Below are 20,195 nucleotides of genomic sequence, written 5' to 3' on the forward strand. Positions count from 1 at the left end.
TCGAAAAGGTGTTCACTGTAAACCTACATGGAAGCAGAACCTTCATTTAGCTCACACTAAGTTCCACAAAAAGAGGATTCATTTGTGTTTGGAAAACAAAAATGTTTACTTTGAGTTAAGAAAGAAACATCTTAGTTGCACTAAAACACATTTAAATATAATGTAACCCTTTCAAAAGATATGGATATTAGTTAACCACAGACCTGTTAGGTCTACATTTACGTAGGTATGTGACGATGCATCTTTTGTAGTAGAGATGCATATCTTTATGGCAGATATATCTTCATGAATGACCATACACTTGTGAGAGAGTATATGCATACTCTTTGTGTGTGTGTGTGTGTGTGTGTGTGTGTGTGTGTGTGTGTGTGTGTGTGTGTGTGTGTGTGTGTGTGTGTGTGTGTGTGTGTGTGTGTGTGTGTAATCTATGTGAGTGTGGACATCAGAGAAGAGAGAGGGCAGCAGAGAGGGGCATGTGAATGTGTTTGGTGCCGTTGTCTGGCCCTCTAACTAGGTGGTGAAGTGTGGCCGTCTGTCTGTCTCTCTCGCAGCTGTGTGACTGATCTGCAAACAATCCGTAGAATTCGGTCCGTCACCGCTCCGCGGAGCGCCTGGGATTCCGGCCAGTCGGTGTGCGTAGGGAGGACGGGCAGGGCAGCGGGCTTCTATTCTCAGGGCTCCTCTCATCCCATTCCAACTGGGTTTATCCCGAAAATCCACTATCTTTGGGCAAGGGTGGGACAGAGGGCTGACTGTTTGAAAAAGGACACACCTGCTGGCCATCAAGGTCAGGACTAAAGGACCCTCTGAGGCTGTTTCTATACTGTGGGGAAGGGAAGGCTAGTCTCAAAACAGGCATTTGAGTAGTACTTAGTTACAATATGCTGGGTATGCCTACACTACTATACAACTGCATCACCTAAGAGTAGAATCATGCAAAGGTCATGCAGAGTTGACGACTTAAATTAAATTCACTGAGCGCTATATAGTCTGAGACATAGTTTTCGCTGGTTTGTGGTAAGAGGATAGAGGGGAACAGTCGCTTAGAAATGATTTCACTTCCCATAGCAATGTTCCATTTGTAAAGCAGCGACAATCTCACAATCTAATAATTCATCTCCATCATTAAAATGAGAATCCAACGTTGTCTCTCTCTTGGAAGATAGCACTGATGGACTTGGCCACTTTGTTTCAGGGTCCTAAGGGCATTTGTGTGTATTGCTGTGTATTGTTAGATATTACTGCACTGTTGGAGCTAGGAACACTAGCATTTAGCTACACCCACAATAACATCTGTCTCAGCCACATTGATGCCGTATGAACTACAGTAGCCCATCTTTCCAAACCGGATCATTCTGGATCACACTTCTTGTAGAGACCTTTAACCTTTCCACCTCCCAACCTCCATCTGTTAGCGGTCAAATGATCTTCTTCCCATGGCAAACCAACAATAAAGTGTGAAGTATGTGTCGTGGGCAGCTTCACAGGCAGAGGCCATTGTGTTGAGTGGTGCTGAAGCCTGTTGGTCCTCTCTGCCACGGCGGAGCAACCACACTGACTCTCATACTAGCAGAGTTGTAATACTCATCACTGCATTCTGTATCAAAAGGTTGGCTGGTCCTCATTAAAGTCCCGTAGACTACTTCACTGTTCCCTTTTTGTTTACAAAACTCTACTACACAAGCTTCCGACTAACTTCGTTGTTGAAGTATAAAAACACGAGTTACCAAACCCGTCCAAAGGGTTGGTTAACTCTTAAGGTACCTCAGGTCTCCACTGAATTAGGTAAATTCTCTTTTAGTTTTAATGTACCTCACTGTTGGAAAAAGGTACAAAAGTCATTACATTTTCTATGTTCTGGTGCCGCTTGGGCAATTTAAAGTGTTGATTGAAGACCCATTAACTGTGGAATGTAATAGTTTTCCTTACATTTTGTGCTGTATTTTTCTTCGATTTTACATTGTATTGATTACTGTTTTGTTTCACGTTGTATTTGATTGTTGTATTACTGTGATCAGGGTGCCCTTGAGAATGAGACCCTGGCCTCAATAGACTACCCTGAATAAATAAAGAATAAATACCTTTAAATAAAAATGTACTGAATGCCATCCCCTGTTAGCAGAGCGACCTAGTACTGTAACTAGCAAAATATCAGTAGTTGTTGTGACTTCAAAACAGAAACCCGTCTGTGCTTTAGAGACACAAGAGGTCATGCTGAGTGTAGTGCAAAAATGAAACAATTACTAAAACGAATAATGGAACAAATAACTTAATATTTTAACCAACAGCTTTACATTATGTGAGAATAATAATAACGGTACACAGATGTAGGATCTAAATTTGAGCCAGTTTGCTACAGCAGGAAAATAGTCCTGCAGCAACAGGAAATGTGAATTGTTACAGTATGTGGATTATAATTAATGGACATTTTTCAAGGGGTTGATACATTTTTCATAAAGGAAAATCAAGTCTGTCATTTCAAAGTGGAAATTACTAACTTCATATGCCTTTTTAAACCTCAAATACACAACAAGTTTGAAATGTCCTGCATGCAGGAAAGTTATCATGGGGGTGATCAAATTAAGATCCTGCATCTGTAGGTCTACTGTAGGATGTAACAAATATGATACATCTGAGGTTAACCTTGACGAGTTGCTCAACCTACTGCTGAATCCGATTTTTGGGCCCTACTGAGTCTTTTCCCCTCTCTCTTATTCACACACATATGAAAACATGCACTGCCAAAACAATGTGTGTAAAACCCAGTCAAACCAGGAGTGTTACTGAAGTAAAGCATAGCAGATGACATCATCAGAATGGTGAAGAGAGTGTACTGTAGACTTGATTAGAATCACTAGGTGTTTGGGGTATAGTAGTCATATTTCAGGCCTTGAACTGAATCAACACCACAGAATGTATGTGTCCCCAGTGTTCCTACTTCCCAATGTTGTAATGGATCTACAGTGGGGCAAAAAAGTTTTTAGTCAGCCACCAATTGTGCAAGTTCTCCCACTTAAAAAGATGAGAGAGGCCTGTAATTTTCATCATAGGTACACTTCAACTATGACAGACAAAATGAGGAAAAAAAATCCAGAAAATCACATTGTAGGATTTTTTATGAATTTATTTGCAAATTATGGTGGAAAATAAGTATTTGGTAAATAACAAAAGTTTATCTCAATACTTTGTTATATACCCTTTGTTGGCAATGACACAGGTCAAACGTTTTCTGTAAGTCTTCACAAGGTTTTCACACACTGTTGCTGGTATTTTGGCCCATTCCTCCATGCAGATCTCCTCTAGAGCAGTGATGTTTTGGGGCTGTCGCTGGGCAACACGGACTTTCAACTCCCTCCAAAGATTTTCTATGGGGTTGAGATCTGGAGACTGGCTAGGCCACTCCAGGACCTTGAAATGCTTCTTACGAAGCCACTCCTTCGTTGCCCGGGCGGTGTGTTTGGGATCATTGTCATGCTGAAAGACCAAGCCACGTTTCATCTTCAATGCCCTTGCTGATAGAAGGAGGTTTTCACTCAAAATCTCACAATACATGGCCCCATTCATTCTTTCCTTTACACGGATCAGTCGTCCTGGTCCCTTTGCAGAAAAACAGCCCCAAGGCATGATGTTTCCACCCCCATGCTTCACAGTAGGTATGGTGTTCTTTGGATGCAACTCAGCATTCTTTGTCCTCCAAACACGACGAGTTGAGTTTTTACCAAAAAGTTGTATTTTGGTTTCATCTGACCATATGCCATTCTCCCAATCCTCTTCTGGATCATCCAAATGCTCTCTAGCAAACTTCAGACGGGCCTGGACATGTACTGGCTTAAGCAGGGGGACACGTCTGGCACTGCAGGATTTGAGTCCCTGGCGGCGTAGTGTGTTACTGATGGTAGGCTTTGTTACTTTGGTCCCAGCTCTCTGCAGGTCATTCACTAGGTCCCTCAGTGTGGTTCTGGGATTTTTGCTCACCGTTCTTGTGATCATTTTGACCCCACGGGGTGAGATCTTGCGTGGAGCCCCAGATCGAGGGAGATTATCAGTGGTATTGTATGTCTTCCATTTCCTAATAATTGCTCCCACAGTTGATTTCTTCAAACCAAGCTGCTTACCTATTGCAGATTCAGTCTTCCCAGCCTGGTGCAGGTCTACAATTTTGTTTCTGGTGTCCTTTGACAGCTCTTTGGTCTTGGTCATAGTGGAGTTTGGAGTGTGACTGTTTGAAGTTGTGGACAGGTGTCTTTTATATTGATAGCAAGTTCAAACAGGTGCCATTAATACGGTAACGAGTGGAGGACAGAGGAGCCTCTTAAAGAAGAAGTTACAGGTCTGTGAGAGCCAGAAATCTTGCTTGTTTGTAGGTGACCAAATACTTATTTTCCACCATAATTTGCAAATAAATTCATTAAAAATCCTACAATGTGATTTTCCTGATTTTTTTCTTCTCATTTTGTCTGTCATAGTTGACATGTACCTATGGTGACATGTACCTATAGGCCTCTCTCATCTTTTTAAGTGGGAGAACTTGCACAATTGGTGGCTGACTAAATACTTTTTGCCCCACTGTATTTTATATCACAGTACAAATAAAATACAATTTTATTTGTCACATACATATGGTTAGCAGATGTTAATGCGAGTGTAGCGAAATGCTTGTGCTTCTAGTTCCGACCATGCAGTAATATCTAACAAGTAATCTAACCTAACAATTTCACAACAACTACCTTATACACACAAGTGTAAAGGAATGAATAAGAATATGTACATAAAAATATATGAATGAGTGATGGCTGAACGGCATAGGCAAGATGCAGTAGATGGTATAGAGTACAGTATATACATATGAGATGGGTAATGTAGGGCATGTAAACATTATATAAAGTGGCATTGTTTAAAGTGGCTAGTGATACATTTATAACATCAAGATGGCAAGATGCAGCAGATGGTATAGAGTACAGTATATACATATGAGATGAGTAATGTAGGGTATGTAAACATTAGTGGCATTGTTGAAAGTGTCTAGTGATACATTTATTACATCCATTTTTCCATTATTAAAGTGGCTAGAATTGAGTCAGTATGTTGGCAGCAGCCACTCAATGTTAGTGATGGCTGTTTAACAGTCTGATGGCCTTGAGATAGAAGCTGTTTTTCAGTCTCTCGGTCCCCGCTTTGATGCACCTGTACTGACCTCGTCTTCTGGATGATAGCGGGGTGAACAGGCAGTGGCTCGGGTGGTTGTTGTCCTTGATTATCTTTTTGGCCTTCCTGTGACATCGGTTGGTGTAGGTGTCCTGGAGGGCAGGTAGTTTGCCCCCGGTGATGCGTTGTGCAGACCTCACTACCCTCTGGAGAGCCTTACGGTTATGGGCGGAGCAGTTGCCATACCAGGCGGTGATACAGCCCGACAGGATGCTCTCGATTGTGCATCTATAAAAGTTTGTGAGTGTTTTTGGTGACAAGCCAAATTTCTTCAGCCTCCTGAGGTTGAAGAGGCGCTGCTGCGCCTTCTTCACCACGCTGTCTGTGTGGGTGGACCATTTCAGTTTGTCCGTGATGTGTACGCCAAGGAACTTAAAACTTTCCACCCTCTCCACTACTGTCCCGTCAATGTGGATAGGGGGCTGCTGCCTCTGCTGTTTCCTGAAGTCCACAATCATGTCCTTTGTTTTGTTGACATTGAGTGTGAGGTTATTTTCCTGACACCACACTCCGAGGGCCCTCACCTCCTCCCTGTAGGCCGTCTCGTCGTTGTTGGTAATCAAGCCTACCACTGTAGTGTCGTCTGCAAACTTGATGATTGAGTTGGAGGCGTGCATGGCCACGCAGTCGTGGGTGAACAGGGAGTACAGGAGAGGGCTGAGAACGCACCCTTGTGGGGCCCCAGTGTTGAGGATCAGCGGGGTGGAGATGTTGTTACCTACCCTCACCACTTAGGGGCGGTCCGTCAGGAAGTCCAGGACCCAGTTGCACAGGGCGGGGTCGAGACCCAGGGTAACATCAGTGTGGTAATTATGTTAGAGGTCGTGTGGGCAAGTCAGTCATCAAACAGTACGGTTAACAGGCATTCGACTCTGTCAATCACCACATTCTTATTGGCAGACTCGCCAGCCTTGGTTTCTCAAATGATTGCCTTGCCTGGTTTACCAACTACTTCTCTGATAGAGTTCAGTGTGTCAAATCGGAGGGCCTGTTGTCCGGACCTCTGGCAGTCTCTATGGGTGTGCCACAGGGTTCAATTCTCGGGACGACTCTCTTCTCTGTATACATCAATGATGTTGCTCTTGCTGCTGGTGATTCTCTGATCCACCTCTATGCAGACGACACCATTCTGTATACTTCTGGCCCCTCTTTGGACACTGTGTTAACTAACCTCCAGACGAGCTTCAATGCCATACAACTCTCCTTCCGTGGCCTCCAACTGCTCTTAAACGCAGGTAAAACTAAATGCATGCTATTAAATCGATCACTGCCCGCACCTGCTCGTCCGTCCAGCATCACTACTCTGGACGGCTCTGACTTAGAATACGTGGACTACTACAAATACCTGGGTGTCTGGTTAGACTGTAAACTATCCTTCCAGACTCGCATTAAGCATCTCCAATCCAAAATTAAATCTAAAATCGGCTTCCTATATCGCAACAAAGCATCCTTCACTCATGCTGCCAAACACACCCTCGTAAAACTGACCATCCTACCGATCCTCGACTTCGGTGATGTCATCTATAAAATAGCCTCCAACACTACTCAACAAACTGGATGCAGTCTATCACAGTGCCATCCGTTTTGTCACCAAAGCCCCATACACTTCCCACCATTGCGACCTGTACGCTCTCGTTGGTTGGCCCTCGCTTCATACTCGTCGCCAAACCCACTGGCTACAGGTTATCTACAAGTCTTTGCTAGGTAAAGCCCCGCGTTATCTCAGCTCACTGGTCACCATAGCAGCACCCACTCGTAGCATGTGCTCCAGCAGGTATATCTCACTGGTCACCCCCAAAGCCAATTCCTCCTTTGGCCGCCTTTCCTTCCAGTTCTCTGCTGCCAATGACTGGAACAAACTGCAAAAATCTCTGAAGCTGGAGACTCATATCTCCCTCACTAGCTTTAAGCACCAGCTGTCAGAGCAGCTCACAGATCACTGCACCTGTACATAGCCCATCTGTAAACAGCACATCTATCTACCTACCTCATCCCCATATTGTATTTATTCATTTATCTTGCTCCTTTGCACCCAGTATCTCTGCTTGCACATTCATCTTCTGCACATCTACCATTCCAGTGTTTAATTGCTATATTGTAATTACTTCACCACCATGGCCTAATTATTGCCTTAACTTACCTCATTTGCACTCACTGTATATAGACTTTTTGATTTCTTTTGTTCTACTGTATTATTGACTGTATGTTTTGTTTATTCCATGTGTAACTCTGTGTTGTTGTATGTGTCGAATTGCTACACTTTATCTTCGCCAGGTCGCAGTTGCAAATGAGAACTTGTTCTCAACTAGCCTACCTGGTTAAATAAAGGTGAAATAAAAATAAAAAATAAAAAGAGTTCTGGGCGAGTCAGTTATCAGTCAAATTCAACCACTATGAGTGGTCCTATATAATTATCATTCAGTTAATACCATTTTTTTTTAAATTTTCACAAGTATGTGGTACCTTTTTACAACTCTTCGTACAAAAGTTTAAAAAAAGATCATAAAAAAGGCAGTTGTTTCAAAACTCAAAGTACATTGTTAATTGATGAACACAATATCACACAGTCACTTTTTCACCAAACTTAATCAGTGTCTAGAAATACATGTTTCACATTGCAGTACATGTTCATATAAAGTAATTGCCTTAACAATACAATGCTCACATTACTTTTGATATGATTCTCTTCTCATTTGTTAAAATACATTTTACTATTACTTAATGTGATTGCTCTTGATTGATAATCACTTAACAGTTTGGTAAACCTACAGTAGAGATTTTAAACACGTTTGTCTACTACAGATTTGGAGAACTACATAATGAAAATGTAGGTCCGTAAAGTGGAAACATATAAAATATGATATATACTCTAATGTACTATTATGATGATGACTATTATGATTTTACTTCACAGTAAATTTGAACAAACCTGATATTGACAATATCAGAGATATACTGTATGTAACAAATGCATCCCCTATACAGTAAATATGTAACACTGCTTTACTAAAATTGCTTTACTAAAATTGCAGACGCTTTTATCCAAAGTGACAACAGTTAGTCCACATATGTTCAGATGTGATCCCAGTGGGAATCAAACCCACAGCTGGTTTTGCTAGTGCCATGCTCTTACGAACTGAGCCACGTACAGGACCCCTACAATACATAAGTACAATACAATATATGATTACAATACAGGTGGAAGATATATGATTGCCTTCCCCATGAGTGTACATATGCCATATCTTAATTTGATCATCCTGTTGTTGCAGGAATTTTCCTGCACTGCAGGAAATGCAAACTTGTAGTGTATTCAAGGTTTAAAAAGGCTTCTTAAGTTTGTAATTTCAACTTCGTACTTGGGGGCCAAGTACGAAGAAAAAAAAATGTATGAAATGAAAAATGAAATGTATGCATTCACTACTGTAAGTCGCTCTGGATAAGAGCGTCTGCTAAATGACTAAAATGTAAAATGTAAAAATGTTTAACATTTAAACCTGATTTGCCCTAAAGAAAAAATTGTTCAACCCCTGCAAAAAATATCCATTAATTGTAATCCACATACTGTAACAATTCACATTTCCTGTTGCTGCAGGATTATTTTCCTGATATGTGAACCTGGCTCAAATTAAGATCCATCATCTGTACCACCGTCCTTCTGGCCATGGATGAGGTATGCAATGACATCAGTCAGGACCTACAGTACCAGTGAAAAGTTTGGACACAACTACTCATTCAAGGGTTTTTCTTTATTAACACTATTTTCTGCATTGTAGAATAATAGTGAAGACATTAAAACTATGAAATAACACATATGGAATCATGTAGTAAACAAAAAAGTGTTCAACAAATCTAAATATTTTAGATTCTTCAAAGTAGTCACCCTTTGCCTTGACGACAGCTTTGCACATTATTGGCATTCTCTCAACCAGCTTCATGAGGTTGTCACCTGGATTAACAGGTGTGCCTTGTTAAAAGTTAATTTGTGGAATTTATTTCCTTCTTAATGCATTTCAGCCAATCAGTTGTGTTGTGACAAGGTAGGGGTAGTATACAGAAGATAGCCCAATTTGGTAAAAGACCCAGTCCATATTAAGGCAAGAACAGCTCAAATAAGCACAGAGAAACGACAGTCCATCATTACTTTAAGACATGAAGGTCAGTCAATCCGGAAAATTTCAAGAACTTTGAAAGTTGCTTCAAGTGCAGTCGCAAAAACCATCAAGCGCTACGATGAAACTGGCTCTCTTGAGCATATTACATTCAAAGGGCAATTTTGGAACATGTATCTTGCATTTTTAGCCATTGGATTAACTGGTTATTAAAATAACTAAATTGAGAAGATATCATTATGTGTTTTGGTGATTAAAATCAATGTTGTCATGGTATTTCAAAGTATATTTATATTTTGGATCAATGGTTGTGCGGTGAAAGATGTCTTCAAGCAAAATGAATGCACAAGAAAAAGTTCTGAATATGAGACTTGCTGCGTTACAAGTCTTACCAGTTCTGAGTTTTGTACTAAGAGTTTTGAAAATTCACCACATACTTGTGAAAATGGCATCCAAAGCGATAAAAAAACAATAATACACTTCATATCACCTCTAGGCTCATCCTGACAATAACAATCCTGCCTTAGCCCCAATCTACAGTATGTTAGAGCAGCACTGGATGGAGACAGAGCAAGGTTTGGGAGGAGTTCCTTCTTTACCACAGTGGAATCTAGCTTTGTTTGCCAGTTGGCCATGGCTGTGATGGATGTGATAAACACAGACTGTGTGTGTGTGTGTGTGTGTGTGTGTGTGTCTGTCTGTATGTGTGCCAATGTGCCAGGGCCAACAAAAGCTGCCAGATAGTCTTGTTATAGGATTTATTAGTGAGGCACAAAAAGTGGTCACATTTTCCACTTGCAAACACTAACTAACGGGTGCTATAGGAATCAGGACTGCTCACAAATAAAGTTAATAAAACCAGGCCTCTGGTGCCAATCCGAGTCATCTATTTGCACTTACAGAAATAATGACAAATGTTTTTATTTTACAGCCATTAGGTAACCACATTATGTCGCCTATTATCTGAATCTAGGTCGATTGACCGACAATTTTGTAGAAAACAATCTAAAAATCAAACTTTGCAATAGTTTGGTAGGCTCTATATCCAATGAATGCCTAAATTGCTAGTGCTATTGTTAAGTTTCTTGCCTAGAATAAAGTGTGACAGAAGACTATCAGTGTTCTCACTTCTATGGAAACAACTTAAAGAGTATGTGGACTTTGCCAAGTGTAGAAGTAGTATCTCTCACTAGCAGATTGGTCTGACTTCTTACTGTAGAATTTAAATCAAGATCACTTTTTTGGACCTCCCAAATAACTCAATCCACTGGGATGAGTGAGTGAGTGAGTGAGTGAGTGAGTGAGTGAGTGAGTGAGTGAGTGAGTGACAAGAGGTCTCATAGATAATGTTTTGGACCATCCATAGGGGTCTCATGCTAAACCTGGTATTAGTCTGGGTACTAGGCAATACCACTGCAGGTGCTATTTCCACACTACTTCCAATGCTTCCAGTCATATGGGGGCTCCTTGAGGAAATGTTCACTTTCTTTATCTGATTTCTGGTGTGCCCTATAGCTAATGACTGGCTCAACTAAATGAGCAAGACTCAACAGCGTACCACTGGCCCCCTGACAGCGGTCCCTTAGTTTTCAATCATTAGAAGCACTTTGGACTGAATTAGTGTCTGAAAGCCAAGTCCTGGCAGGTGGCCAGCTCGTTGGGACAGAGACTGCTATTGACACAAGGGTCCTTTAAGGGGCTGACTTTTTACAAGGCTGGGCCGGTCAAGTATCTCTTTTGGGCTGAATTCCACAAAACTTCTCAAGGGAAAGAAATGTAATCAGGCAATGCTTGGTTCTCAGCCGCTGGACCTTGATTATTTGCTGGTATTCTATCCATCAATGTTCCAATGAACATTCTATTTCCAAATAGAGCATTACCTAATATGACTATTTGGCCCATTTGCAGGCTTTTTAATCTAGGAATGGTGACTGCATTAACTCAATACAATGTGTCTCTAACTCAATACACTGCACAAGGGTCCTCAGCTGCAAATGCAAAGGGAAGCGGAAAGTATGGATGTTGCGCTTTCTGAAGTGATATCATATGGTGGATATGACTCTTTCTGAAGTGATATCATATGATGGATATGACTCTTTCTGAAGTGATATCATATGATGGATATGACTCTTTCTGAAGTGATATCATATGATGGATATGACTCTTTCTGAAGTGATATCATATGATGGACATGACTCTTTCTGAAGTGATATCATATGATGGACATGACTCTTTCTGAAGTGATATCATATGATGGATATGACTCTTTCTGAAGTGATATCATATGATGGATATGACTCTTTCTGAAGTGATATCATATGATGGATATGACTCTTTCTGAAGTGATATCATATGATGGATATGACTCTTTCTGAAGTGATATCATATGATGGATATGACTCTTTCTGAAGTGCAATAATTTGAAGATATTCTTTCTGAAATTCTATCATTGGATATTAAGATGCAGTGTTGAGTTGAGCACAAGTGAAAATGGCTAGCATCAGCATTTCTACACCTGGAATGGCTGATCAATGGATCGTCACACAAAATAGATTCATTCTTTAAATAAATCTTCCTCTTATTCAATGTTTGGGTCCAGGGTTATGTCAAGTTTAAACTATGACACCAAGCACTGGACATTCCCTTCCCACCAAGTTATTTAAATCCTCTTCCCAGATCTCGGTGTGTTTTCCTCTAATTCTTTCCCAATGAAAGTATTTCCCACAAGAAGCGTCACAGTCATTCCGGAGGTAGTTGACTACTCTGGGAAGTTCTTCAGTTCCTGGTAGTGCCTGGTCTGTGTCAGAGATTGATGGAAAAACCATCAACCACCCTAGGATGAAGAGACAGTAAGTATGCTCTACGGCTGCTGTTTCAACAGAGGCCGAATGGGGGGACAAAGAGTAGACCAGACGAGTTGTGTAGAAGAAGAATGCCGTGAAGGTTTAAGGAGATAGGGGACAATATTGCCAGACAAAAGGTAGTTTTCCAAATGGATATTTGCACGTTAACATTTGGATGGAAAATACCGTCTGATGCATCCATTCTATTCTTTTCAGTGTGTGTTTTTTCTTCCCTGCCTGTAATACTGGGTTTCAGAATATAACCAAATTGCCCTCTAGTGGCCTCATGGTCCCGTGTGGCTCAGTTGGTAGAGCATGGTGTTTGCAACGTCAGGGTTGTGGGTTCGATTCCAACGGGGGACCAGTACGAGAAAGAAATGTATGCACTCACTAGTAAGTTGCTCTGGATAAGAGTGTCTGCTAAATGACTAAAATGTAATGGGTGGAATGTTATTAACTGTTTTGTTATATTTCAGTCTTCTGTGATGTATATAAAGTGTAATATTGGGATGAAACCTCAGAATACATTTCAACTCATATCTAACATGCTACAGGTGTCTTTTTTTAAGCCCAAAATGTATGTGTGTGGTGTATATACTTTGTTTCAAAGTAGATTTGTTTAAGACTACCAATAAACAGTCTGTGTGGCCCTGATTTAGCCCACTGGAGTAAAATGTTATTAAACTGATTTCAGACACAGTGAGTAAAGTTACATGCACACAATAATATGATTATTGTGGATAGTCAAATTAATATAATAGTTTTTTAAAATTGTTTACATGCAAGAAGAACGATTCCCCTAAAAATCCTGTTTACATGGACAGATCTGAAATCAGGCTACCTATGGGACTTTTGATAAATGCAGAATATCGGCAATCAAAATAAACGTTCTACCACAGTGGCCATGTTCATTTTGCGAAACCTTTTGGATTCTGAATTCAGACATATAAAGTTTGTATGCGAAAACTATTTCTAAGATTTTTGTCCGTTTTTCCAAACTCACTTCACTCGCGCTACCAGTGCTGGCACATGTAGATCAAATACACAGCTGCAACGTCGATTAAGCTATTTACATGTCCTAATAGTTCGATTTTGACCTTACGCCGATTAAGATAACTGTAAGCAGAGTAAGGTGTTTACATACTTGGCCTAGTGCCATAATCAGTTTAATATTGAATTATTAGTGTGCATGTAAACGTACTCGTTGCAGAATAACTCGACTGAGGTGGCAGTAGCTTCTGCACTCTGCCTTGAGAGAGTCCGTCTGGAACAAGATGACAGGCCCCGCTCTGCATAACAGGCATGTCTGTCTTGCATATTGGAGCAGGTTGTTGGATCTGGGCCCTTGCGTTCTTCAGGGGGCTTCCCTGTGCGTTTGCTGAGGTAAACACAGCAACCATGGCAGGCTATTTATACCCCGGTAACACCAGTGCCCTATCCTGCTTCTCAGAAGAGGAATCCGTTTCACTGTTACCTACGCACACAATAACCCAGGATAGACCACCACCCCCTGTCACCTCTCTCTCCCTCACAGTGACACCCCTCCCCTTCCCTATTACCCACACCCATGTCTGTCTCCATTTCTCATTCTCACCACTCTTTCTATCCCTTACTCTCTCCAATGCCTTTATTTTCACTCCCTCTCATCTCAAACTCTCTTTCCTTCTCTTCTCCATCTACTTCACCAGATTTATCTTCTTCCTTCCTCCCTTCATCACCCATCCACCCCTCCATTCCGTGTGGCTCTAGTGTTACATGGCGAGCTCAGACCTCCTGAGACATGGGCGCCACCAGTGTCCAGATCCTGTACCCCCTCCCCTGTACAGAGGGCCAACAGATCCTGTACCCCCTCCCCTGTACAGAGGGCCAACAGATCCTGTACCCCCTTCCCTGTACAGAGGGCCAACAGATCCTGTACCCCCTCCCCTGTACAGAGGGCCAACAGATCCTGTACCCCCTCCCCTGTACAGAGGGCCAACAGATCCTGTACTCCCTCCCCTGTACAGAGGGCCAACAGATCCTGTACCCCCTCCCCTGTACAGAGGGCCAACAGATCCTGTACCCCCTCCCCTGTACAGAGGGCCAACAGATCCTGTAACCCCTCCCCTGTACAGAGGGCCAACAGATCCTGTACCCCCTCCCCTGTACAGAGGGCCAACAGATCCTGTACCCCCTCCCCTGTACAGATGGCCAACAGATCCTGTACCCCCTCCCCTGTACAGAGGGTTATCAAGCTGTGTCCGTTTGAGTTACATATAGCACATTCAGACACAGAGCTCCACAGAGACACAGCCAGGTATTTTTGAGGTATTTTGATGAGAAAGAGTCTTATTGTCAGTATCGAGGGAAAGTGTCCTTTTGCTCTTGGGTCAAAATGCCAGTCAGCTTTTGCGTTTCTAAATTACTATTGTGTTCAAAGGGTGCCTGCTTTCGTTTTATCATTGTTTTTTGGTGTATAAAGTGAAATATGTATTATATTGAAAAAGTCGCTCTCAAGACCCCAACTTTGATGTCTTTCACATAAAACAAAAATGTCATAGTTAAATGCACTGACACAAATTATCTTAAGTGATGGGGAATATTGCTGTTGGATAATTATTATAATATCAGCCTTAAAGCGCCAATGTGTATACATCTACCAGCATTAACTTTAGGCAGTCCACAAAAAGTTATTAAGTTAAGCTCCAGATCTGTTTTACTTTGAAAGAAAAGATGTGGCTGTTTAGAAGTTTAAAGAGCTTTCTATTTCAATTACACTGAATTTCACTAAAGCGATGGTAAATCTTCCCACTAAGAATATCCCAAACGATATCTGTCAAGTGAACACTCACTGAAAATAAGTAAGGCTCACCTTTGTAAGACAAATGCACTCTGGGAGCAGTCCGAGCGTCGGCATGGCAACTGTAGACACATAAACTCAGGAGAAAGAAGAGGAGGGCTTGGGTGGTCTCCATAGCAATGACAGCAGCTTTAACCTTTGGAGTCCTACAAAGGGGAAAGGGAAAAGCATTACAGATTAACTGAATGTCACTTAAAACCATCATATCATTTGCTGCCATTTAGAGAGAGTTCCACATCCAATGCAACATCCCTTGCACAGAAAAGAGTAGATTTGAGAAATTAAAAAGCAGATGATACGTTTTAAATTAGCTTCCAGTCTTCTGACACTGAAATCACCTTGACCCTTGTAATAATCTGTTTGCAGGTCAGTGAGCATCAGAGCTTTCTTTGTCAGAACCAGAGTTAAGAATAAAAATACCTCATTACTGAGAGATATCATTACCATGTCAATCGCTACAAATTCCCATTTCAGGAACACTATCAATAACAGGACAACAAAAGAGTGCGCACAATCAGCTACAAACTGATGCAGAAACTTTGGGTACTAGTAAATATTAGGTGCCAGTTTGCCTGACACAGATTAAACCTAGTCTTTCAATAGAGATGTTTCAATAGAGAAGCACTTTCAATAGATGTGTTTTTTTTAGTTAGGACAAGGCCTAATACAGTGTCTAGGAAGCTGACACTAAGAAAACTATCCTATTTAACATACTGAGAAATTGTCAATTAACGAATCATTGAATGGTATGACTTTGTAGGAAGCCTCATCAAGTCCTCCACATTCAGAGGCTTCTTTATAACAGGGACACCCAGATAAATCGGATAACAATCAATGACAACAAGACAGAGAAGCCATAGACAGAGAACACAACCTTGTTCACATGATTCAGTTTGGGACAATGTCTTGTTCCCGTTCCTATGACTGGGTTATTGTGAAATAGCTTGGGTCTCAAATAGCCAGGGAGCAGCACAAAGTGACCATCTCTATTTGACCTGTGTGCCCTTCCCCTGTCACTGGGACAGTGGTGGAGTAAAAAAGACTGTGTGAGAGTGGGGCAACAAGGACTTCCCGGGAGTGACACACTCCAAAGGAGATTAGGAAAGTATGCACTCCGAGACTGAGAGTTCTTAAACACTGCAGCCAAATCCTGGCAGCTAATACAAATCCCAGTCACATTGTCTTGCTTTAAATCTTAAACTCCTTTAGTAAGAGACTGTCTAAAAGCAAGAGAACCACCAATAAGGATCACACTCACTTACTCACTAGGCTTCGGAATCTAATGTAAATCAGGTCTGTTTAAGTTAGGGTGTGAGTGCTGTACTGTATTTTCCACACATATACCCAAGGTTAATGACGGGTTATCATAACCGGAACATAAACACCTTCGCCTAACCTCAGACACACCACAAAGAAGAAGGGTTAAAAGGAGCGTGTGGCCGTCCTATCGCCTCTGACCAGAATATCAGACAACATGTCACGACGATTCTACATGTTGAATTGACGCAAACAGCCACCGTTCGTAGTCACCCAGTAGGGCGATCGCTTACACAACACGGCTACTTGCTGCTTTTAGCTGTTCGTTGGAAACAAACATCATTATGTTGTCATCCAGAGTCACATTATAGCACAAAATATTTTACATACAGCAGATTTTTAAAGGACCAAAGCGTTTCGTCTGTTTTTATTTTTGCCATGGAAAAAATATTGCAATACTGGTATCATCACAGCCCTAAATGATAATATTGCTTTTCTCTGTCAACATGCTTACATCCATACTTATCCAACACCATTACCACAGTAATAGTAGCAGTAGTAGTAGTAGTAATAGTAGTAGTAGTAGTAGTAGTAGTAGTAGTAGTAGTAGTAGTAGTAGCAGCAGCAGAAGCAGCAGCAGTAGTAGCAGAAGAAGCAGCAGCAGTAGTAGTAGTAGTAGTAGTAGTAGTAGTAGTAGTAGTAGCAGTAGTAGTAGCAGTAGTAGTAGCAGCAGCAGCAGAAGCAGCAGCAGTAGTAGCAGTAGTAGTAGTAGTAGTAGTAGTAGTAGCAGTAGTAGTGGTTGTAATGCAGTAGTAGTACAGTAGTATTTTTTTACAGTACCAAAACCATAATTTTATTCCACCATGGGAAAAAGAGCTAGTGCGTAATCACCTCACTGCTAGTTTGACTGAGTTGAGCCCCAAGTCTGACATTATCATAATACTGTTTAATTAAGTCATAATAATAGGCTCCATTATATGCTTGCTGTTATGGTGAATATGAGAGCAGTGGGGCCTCTGCTTGACTTGCTCAGCAACATTCTCCACAGTCTGTTGCTTCTGTATGGCCCCGGAGGGTATCAGGACATTAGGCTGCCTTTGAACATGACACATTGGATGTTTCTCAATCTACATACTACTGTGCTCCACACTCTCTGCTCCGAGTTCGTTCTCCGAGGACGTTCTCTTGAGTACGCTCTTGTGAGGACGAGATTGTGGAGAACACATAAAAATGTACATTTGAGAAGCACTGCCCACTCCCATGCTACTGCATTACCTTTGACCAATAAAGACAAAACAAGATACCTACATAAAAAAAGCAAGCTTGTAACTTCATAATTATCAGCTATATGTGAATCGTATTAAGCTATACTGAACAAAAATATAAAAGCAACATGCAACAATTTCAAAGATTTAACTGAGTTACAGTTCACAAAAGGAAATCAGTCAACTGAAATAATTTCATTAAGCCCTAATCTATGGATTTCACATGACTGGGCAGGGGTGCAGCCATTCAGAATTAGTTTTCCCCCACAAAAGAGCTTTATTACAGACAGAAATACTCCTCAGCCCACAGGTGAAGAAGCCGAATGGGGAAGTCCTGGGCTGGCATGGTTACACGTGGTCTGCGGTTGTGAGGCCGGTTGGACGTACTGCCAAATTCTCTAAAGCGACGTTGGAGGCAGCTTATGGTAGAGAAATGAACATTCAATTCTATGGCAAAGCTCTGGTAGACATTCCTGCAGTCAGCATGCCAATTGCACACGCCCTCATAACTTGAGACATCTGTGGCATTGTGTTGTGTGACAAAACTGCACATTTTAGGGTAGCCTTTTATTGTCCCCAGCACAAGGTGCACCTGTGTAATGACCGTGCTATTTAATCAGTTTGTTAATCAGCTTCTATCAGCTTCTATGCCACACCTGTCAGGTGGATGGGTTATTTTCTCAATGAGAAAATCCTCACTAATAGGGATGTAATGTAATGCGATGCTACTGGTGGCAGAGAAGTCAGGCGCAGGAGAGCGGAAACTGATTTACAACGGTGTCGTTTAATAACCATAAACCACCGTCAACAGAACAAATACAATAAATGGGTCAAACAAAACCCAGGTAAAACCAGCATACCGTCCACAAGCACTACAACAAACAATTACGGACAAGGACATGGGGGGGGAACAGAGGGTTAAATACACAACATGTAATTGATGTAATTGGAACCAGGTGTGATGGAGACAAGACAAAACCAATGGAAAATGAAAAGTGGATCGGCGATGGCTAGAAGGTCGGTGACGTCGACCGCCGAATGCCGCCTGAACAAGGAGAGGGACCAACTTTGGCGGAAGTCGTGACATGTAAATACATTTGTTCATAAAATTAGAGAGAATTCGCATTTTGTGAGTATTGAACATTTCTGGGATGTTTTATTTCAGCTCATGAAACATGGGACCAACACTTCTTGCGTTTATATTTGTTGTTCAGTGTAGCTCGCCAGCTAGTTTTACATGTAAAAAACGTCTAGTTTGAGAAACAGGCGCCTCACAAGTCCTCAACTGGCAGCTTCATTAAATAGTCCCTTTCAAAACACCAGTCTCAACGTCAACAGTGAAGAGGCGACTCCGGGATGCTGGTCTTCTAGGCAGCGTTCCTCTGTCCAGTGTCTGTGTTCTTTTTCCCATCTTAATATTTTATTTTTATTGGCCAGTCTGAGATATGGCTTTTTCTTTGCAACTCTGCCTAGAAGGCCAGCATCCCGGAGTCGCCTCTTCACTGTTGACGTTGAGACTGGTGTTTTGCAGGTACTATTTAATGAAGCTGCCAGTTCTTGGAAATTTCTCGTATGGAATAGCCTTCATTTCTCAGAACAAGAATAGACTGACGAGTTTCAGAAGAGAGGTCTTTGTTTCTGGACATTTTGAGCCTGTAATTGAACCCACAAATGCTGATGCTCCAGATACTCAACTAGTTAAAGAAGGCCAGTTGTATTTCTTCTTTAATTAGCACAACAGTTTCAGCTGTGCTAACATAATTGCAAAAGGGTTTTCTAATGATCAATTAGCCTTTTCAAATGATAAACTTGGATTAGCTAACACAACGTGCCATTGGAACACAGGAGTGATGGTTGCTGATAATGGGCCTCTGTACGCCTATGTAGATATTGCATTAAAAATCTGCCGTTTCCAGCTACATTAGTCATTTACAACATTAACAATGTCTACACTATATTTCTGATCAATTTGATGTTATTTTAATGGACAAAACATTGGCTTTTCTTTCAAAAACACCGACATTTCTAAGTGACCCGAAACCTTTGAACGATAGTGTATATATATATATATATATGGTATATATCCTAAGAATTGTGGCCTTTTTTAAATGTCAGAAAAGCTTTACATAAATCATCCCAATGAGCTCGCATGACAGGGTGTTGTGGAGGAGTCTGAGTCTGCATATAGCATGTTAGCCTCTAATCACAAGCCACAGGTGACTGAGAGCATGTTATTATCATCCCAGAGAGAGCCTTGGTCTAAGAGGAAGTTCCACCTGCACATTGGAGAGTGGAGACAGAAGCATGGGCCTCGCCAATGAAAACAGACCATACTCTCAAATAGGTTGAACTGCTGAAGATAAGAGGAGATCTGGATGGTCAGATACATGGTCGCAGGGTAGGAAAAAAACAACTCTTTACGAAGAATATGGTTGCTACTAGAACCTCAGAGGAAAAGAAGAGCAGGGTACTAAGTACTTGAGTGTGTTTACTCTCTCTAAAGTCCAACCTGGTTCAAGCATATTCATGAAACATTGGTTCTTACTGTACTATTTGCAATTAGCTATTGCTGGTTCTGCATGTTTTACAACTGATCTATTCAACCTGAGGACTAGTGCATAGATCTAATGAGATGTGCCAGACTGTACAAGCGTATCCATGCCACATAACAGGG

The 20,195-nt window shown here is 41.5% G+C and overlaps 1 protein-coding gene across 1 annotated transcript in view; it reads right to left on the reverse strand.

Moving 5' to 3' along the window:
- sema3gb (sema domain, immunoglobulin domain (Ig), short basic domain, secreted, (semaphorin) 3Gb) overlaps positions 1–20,195 on the reverse strand; it is a 39,814-nt gene that overhangs the window by 8,659 nt on the left and 10,960 nt on the right. Inside the window, exon 2 of the mRNA XM_029723337.1 lies at positions 15,012–15,145. Coding sequence (XP_029579197.1) covers positions 15,012–15,114 — 103 coding nt within the window. The 5' untranslated portion in view covers positions 15,115–15,145. The remainder of the gene's footprint in view (positions 1–15,011; positions 15,146–20,195) is intronic.

Source organism: Salmo trutta, chromosome 30, assembly GCF_901001165.1.
Source record: "Salmo trutta chromosome 30, fSalTru1.1, whole genome shotgun sequence".
In the NCBI taxonomy this organism is placed as follows: Eukaryota; Metazoa; Chordata; class Actinopteri; order Salmoniformes; family Salmonidae; genus Salmo; species Salmo trutta.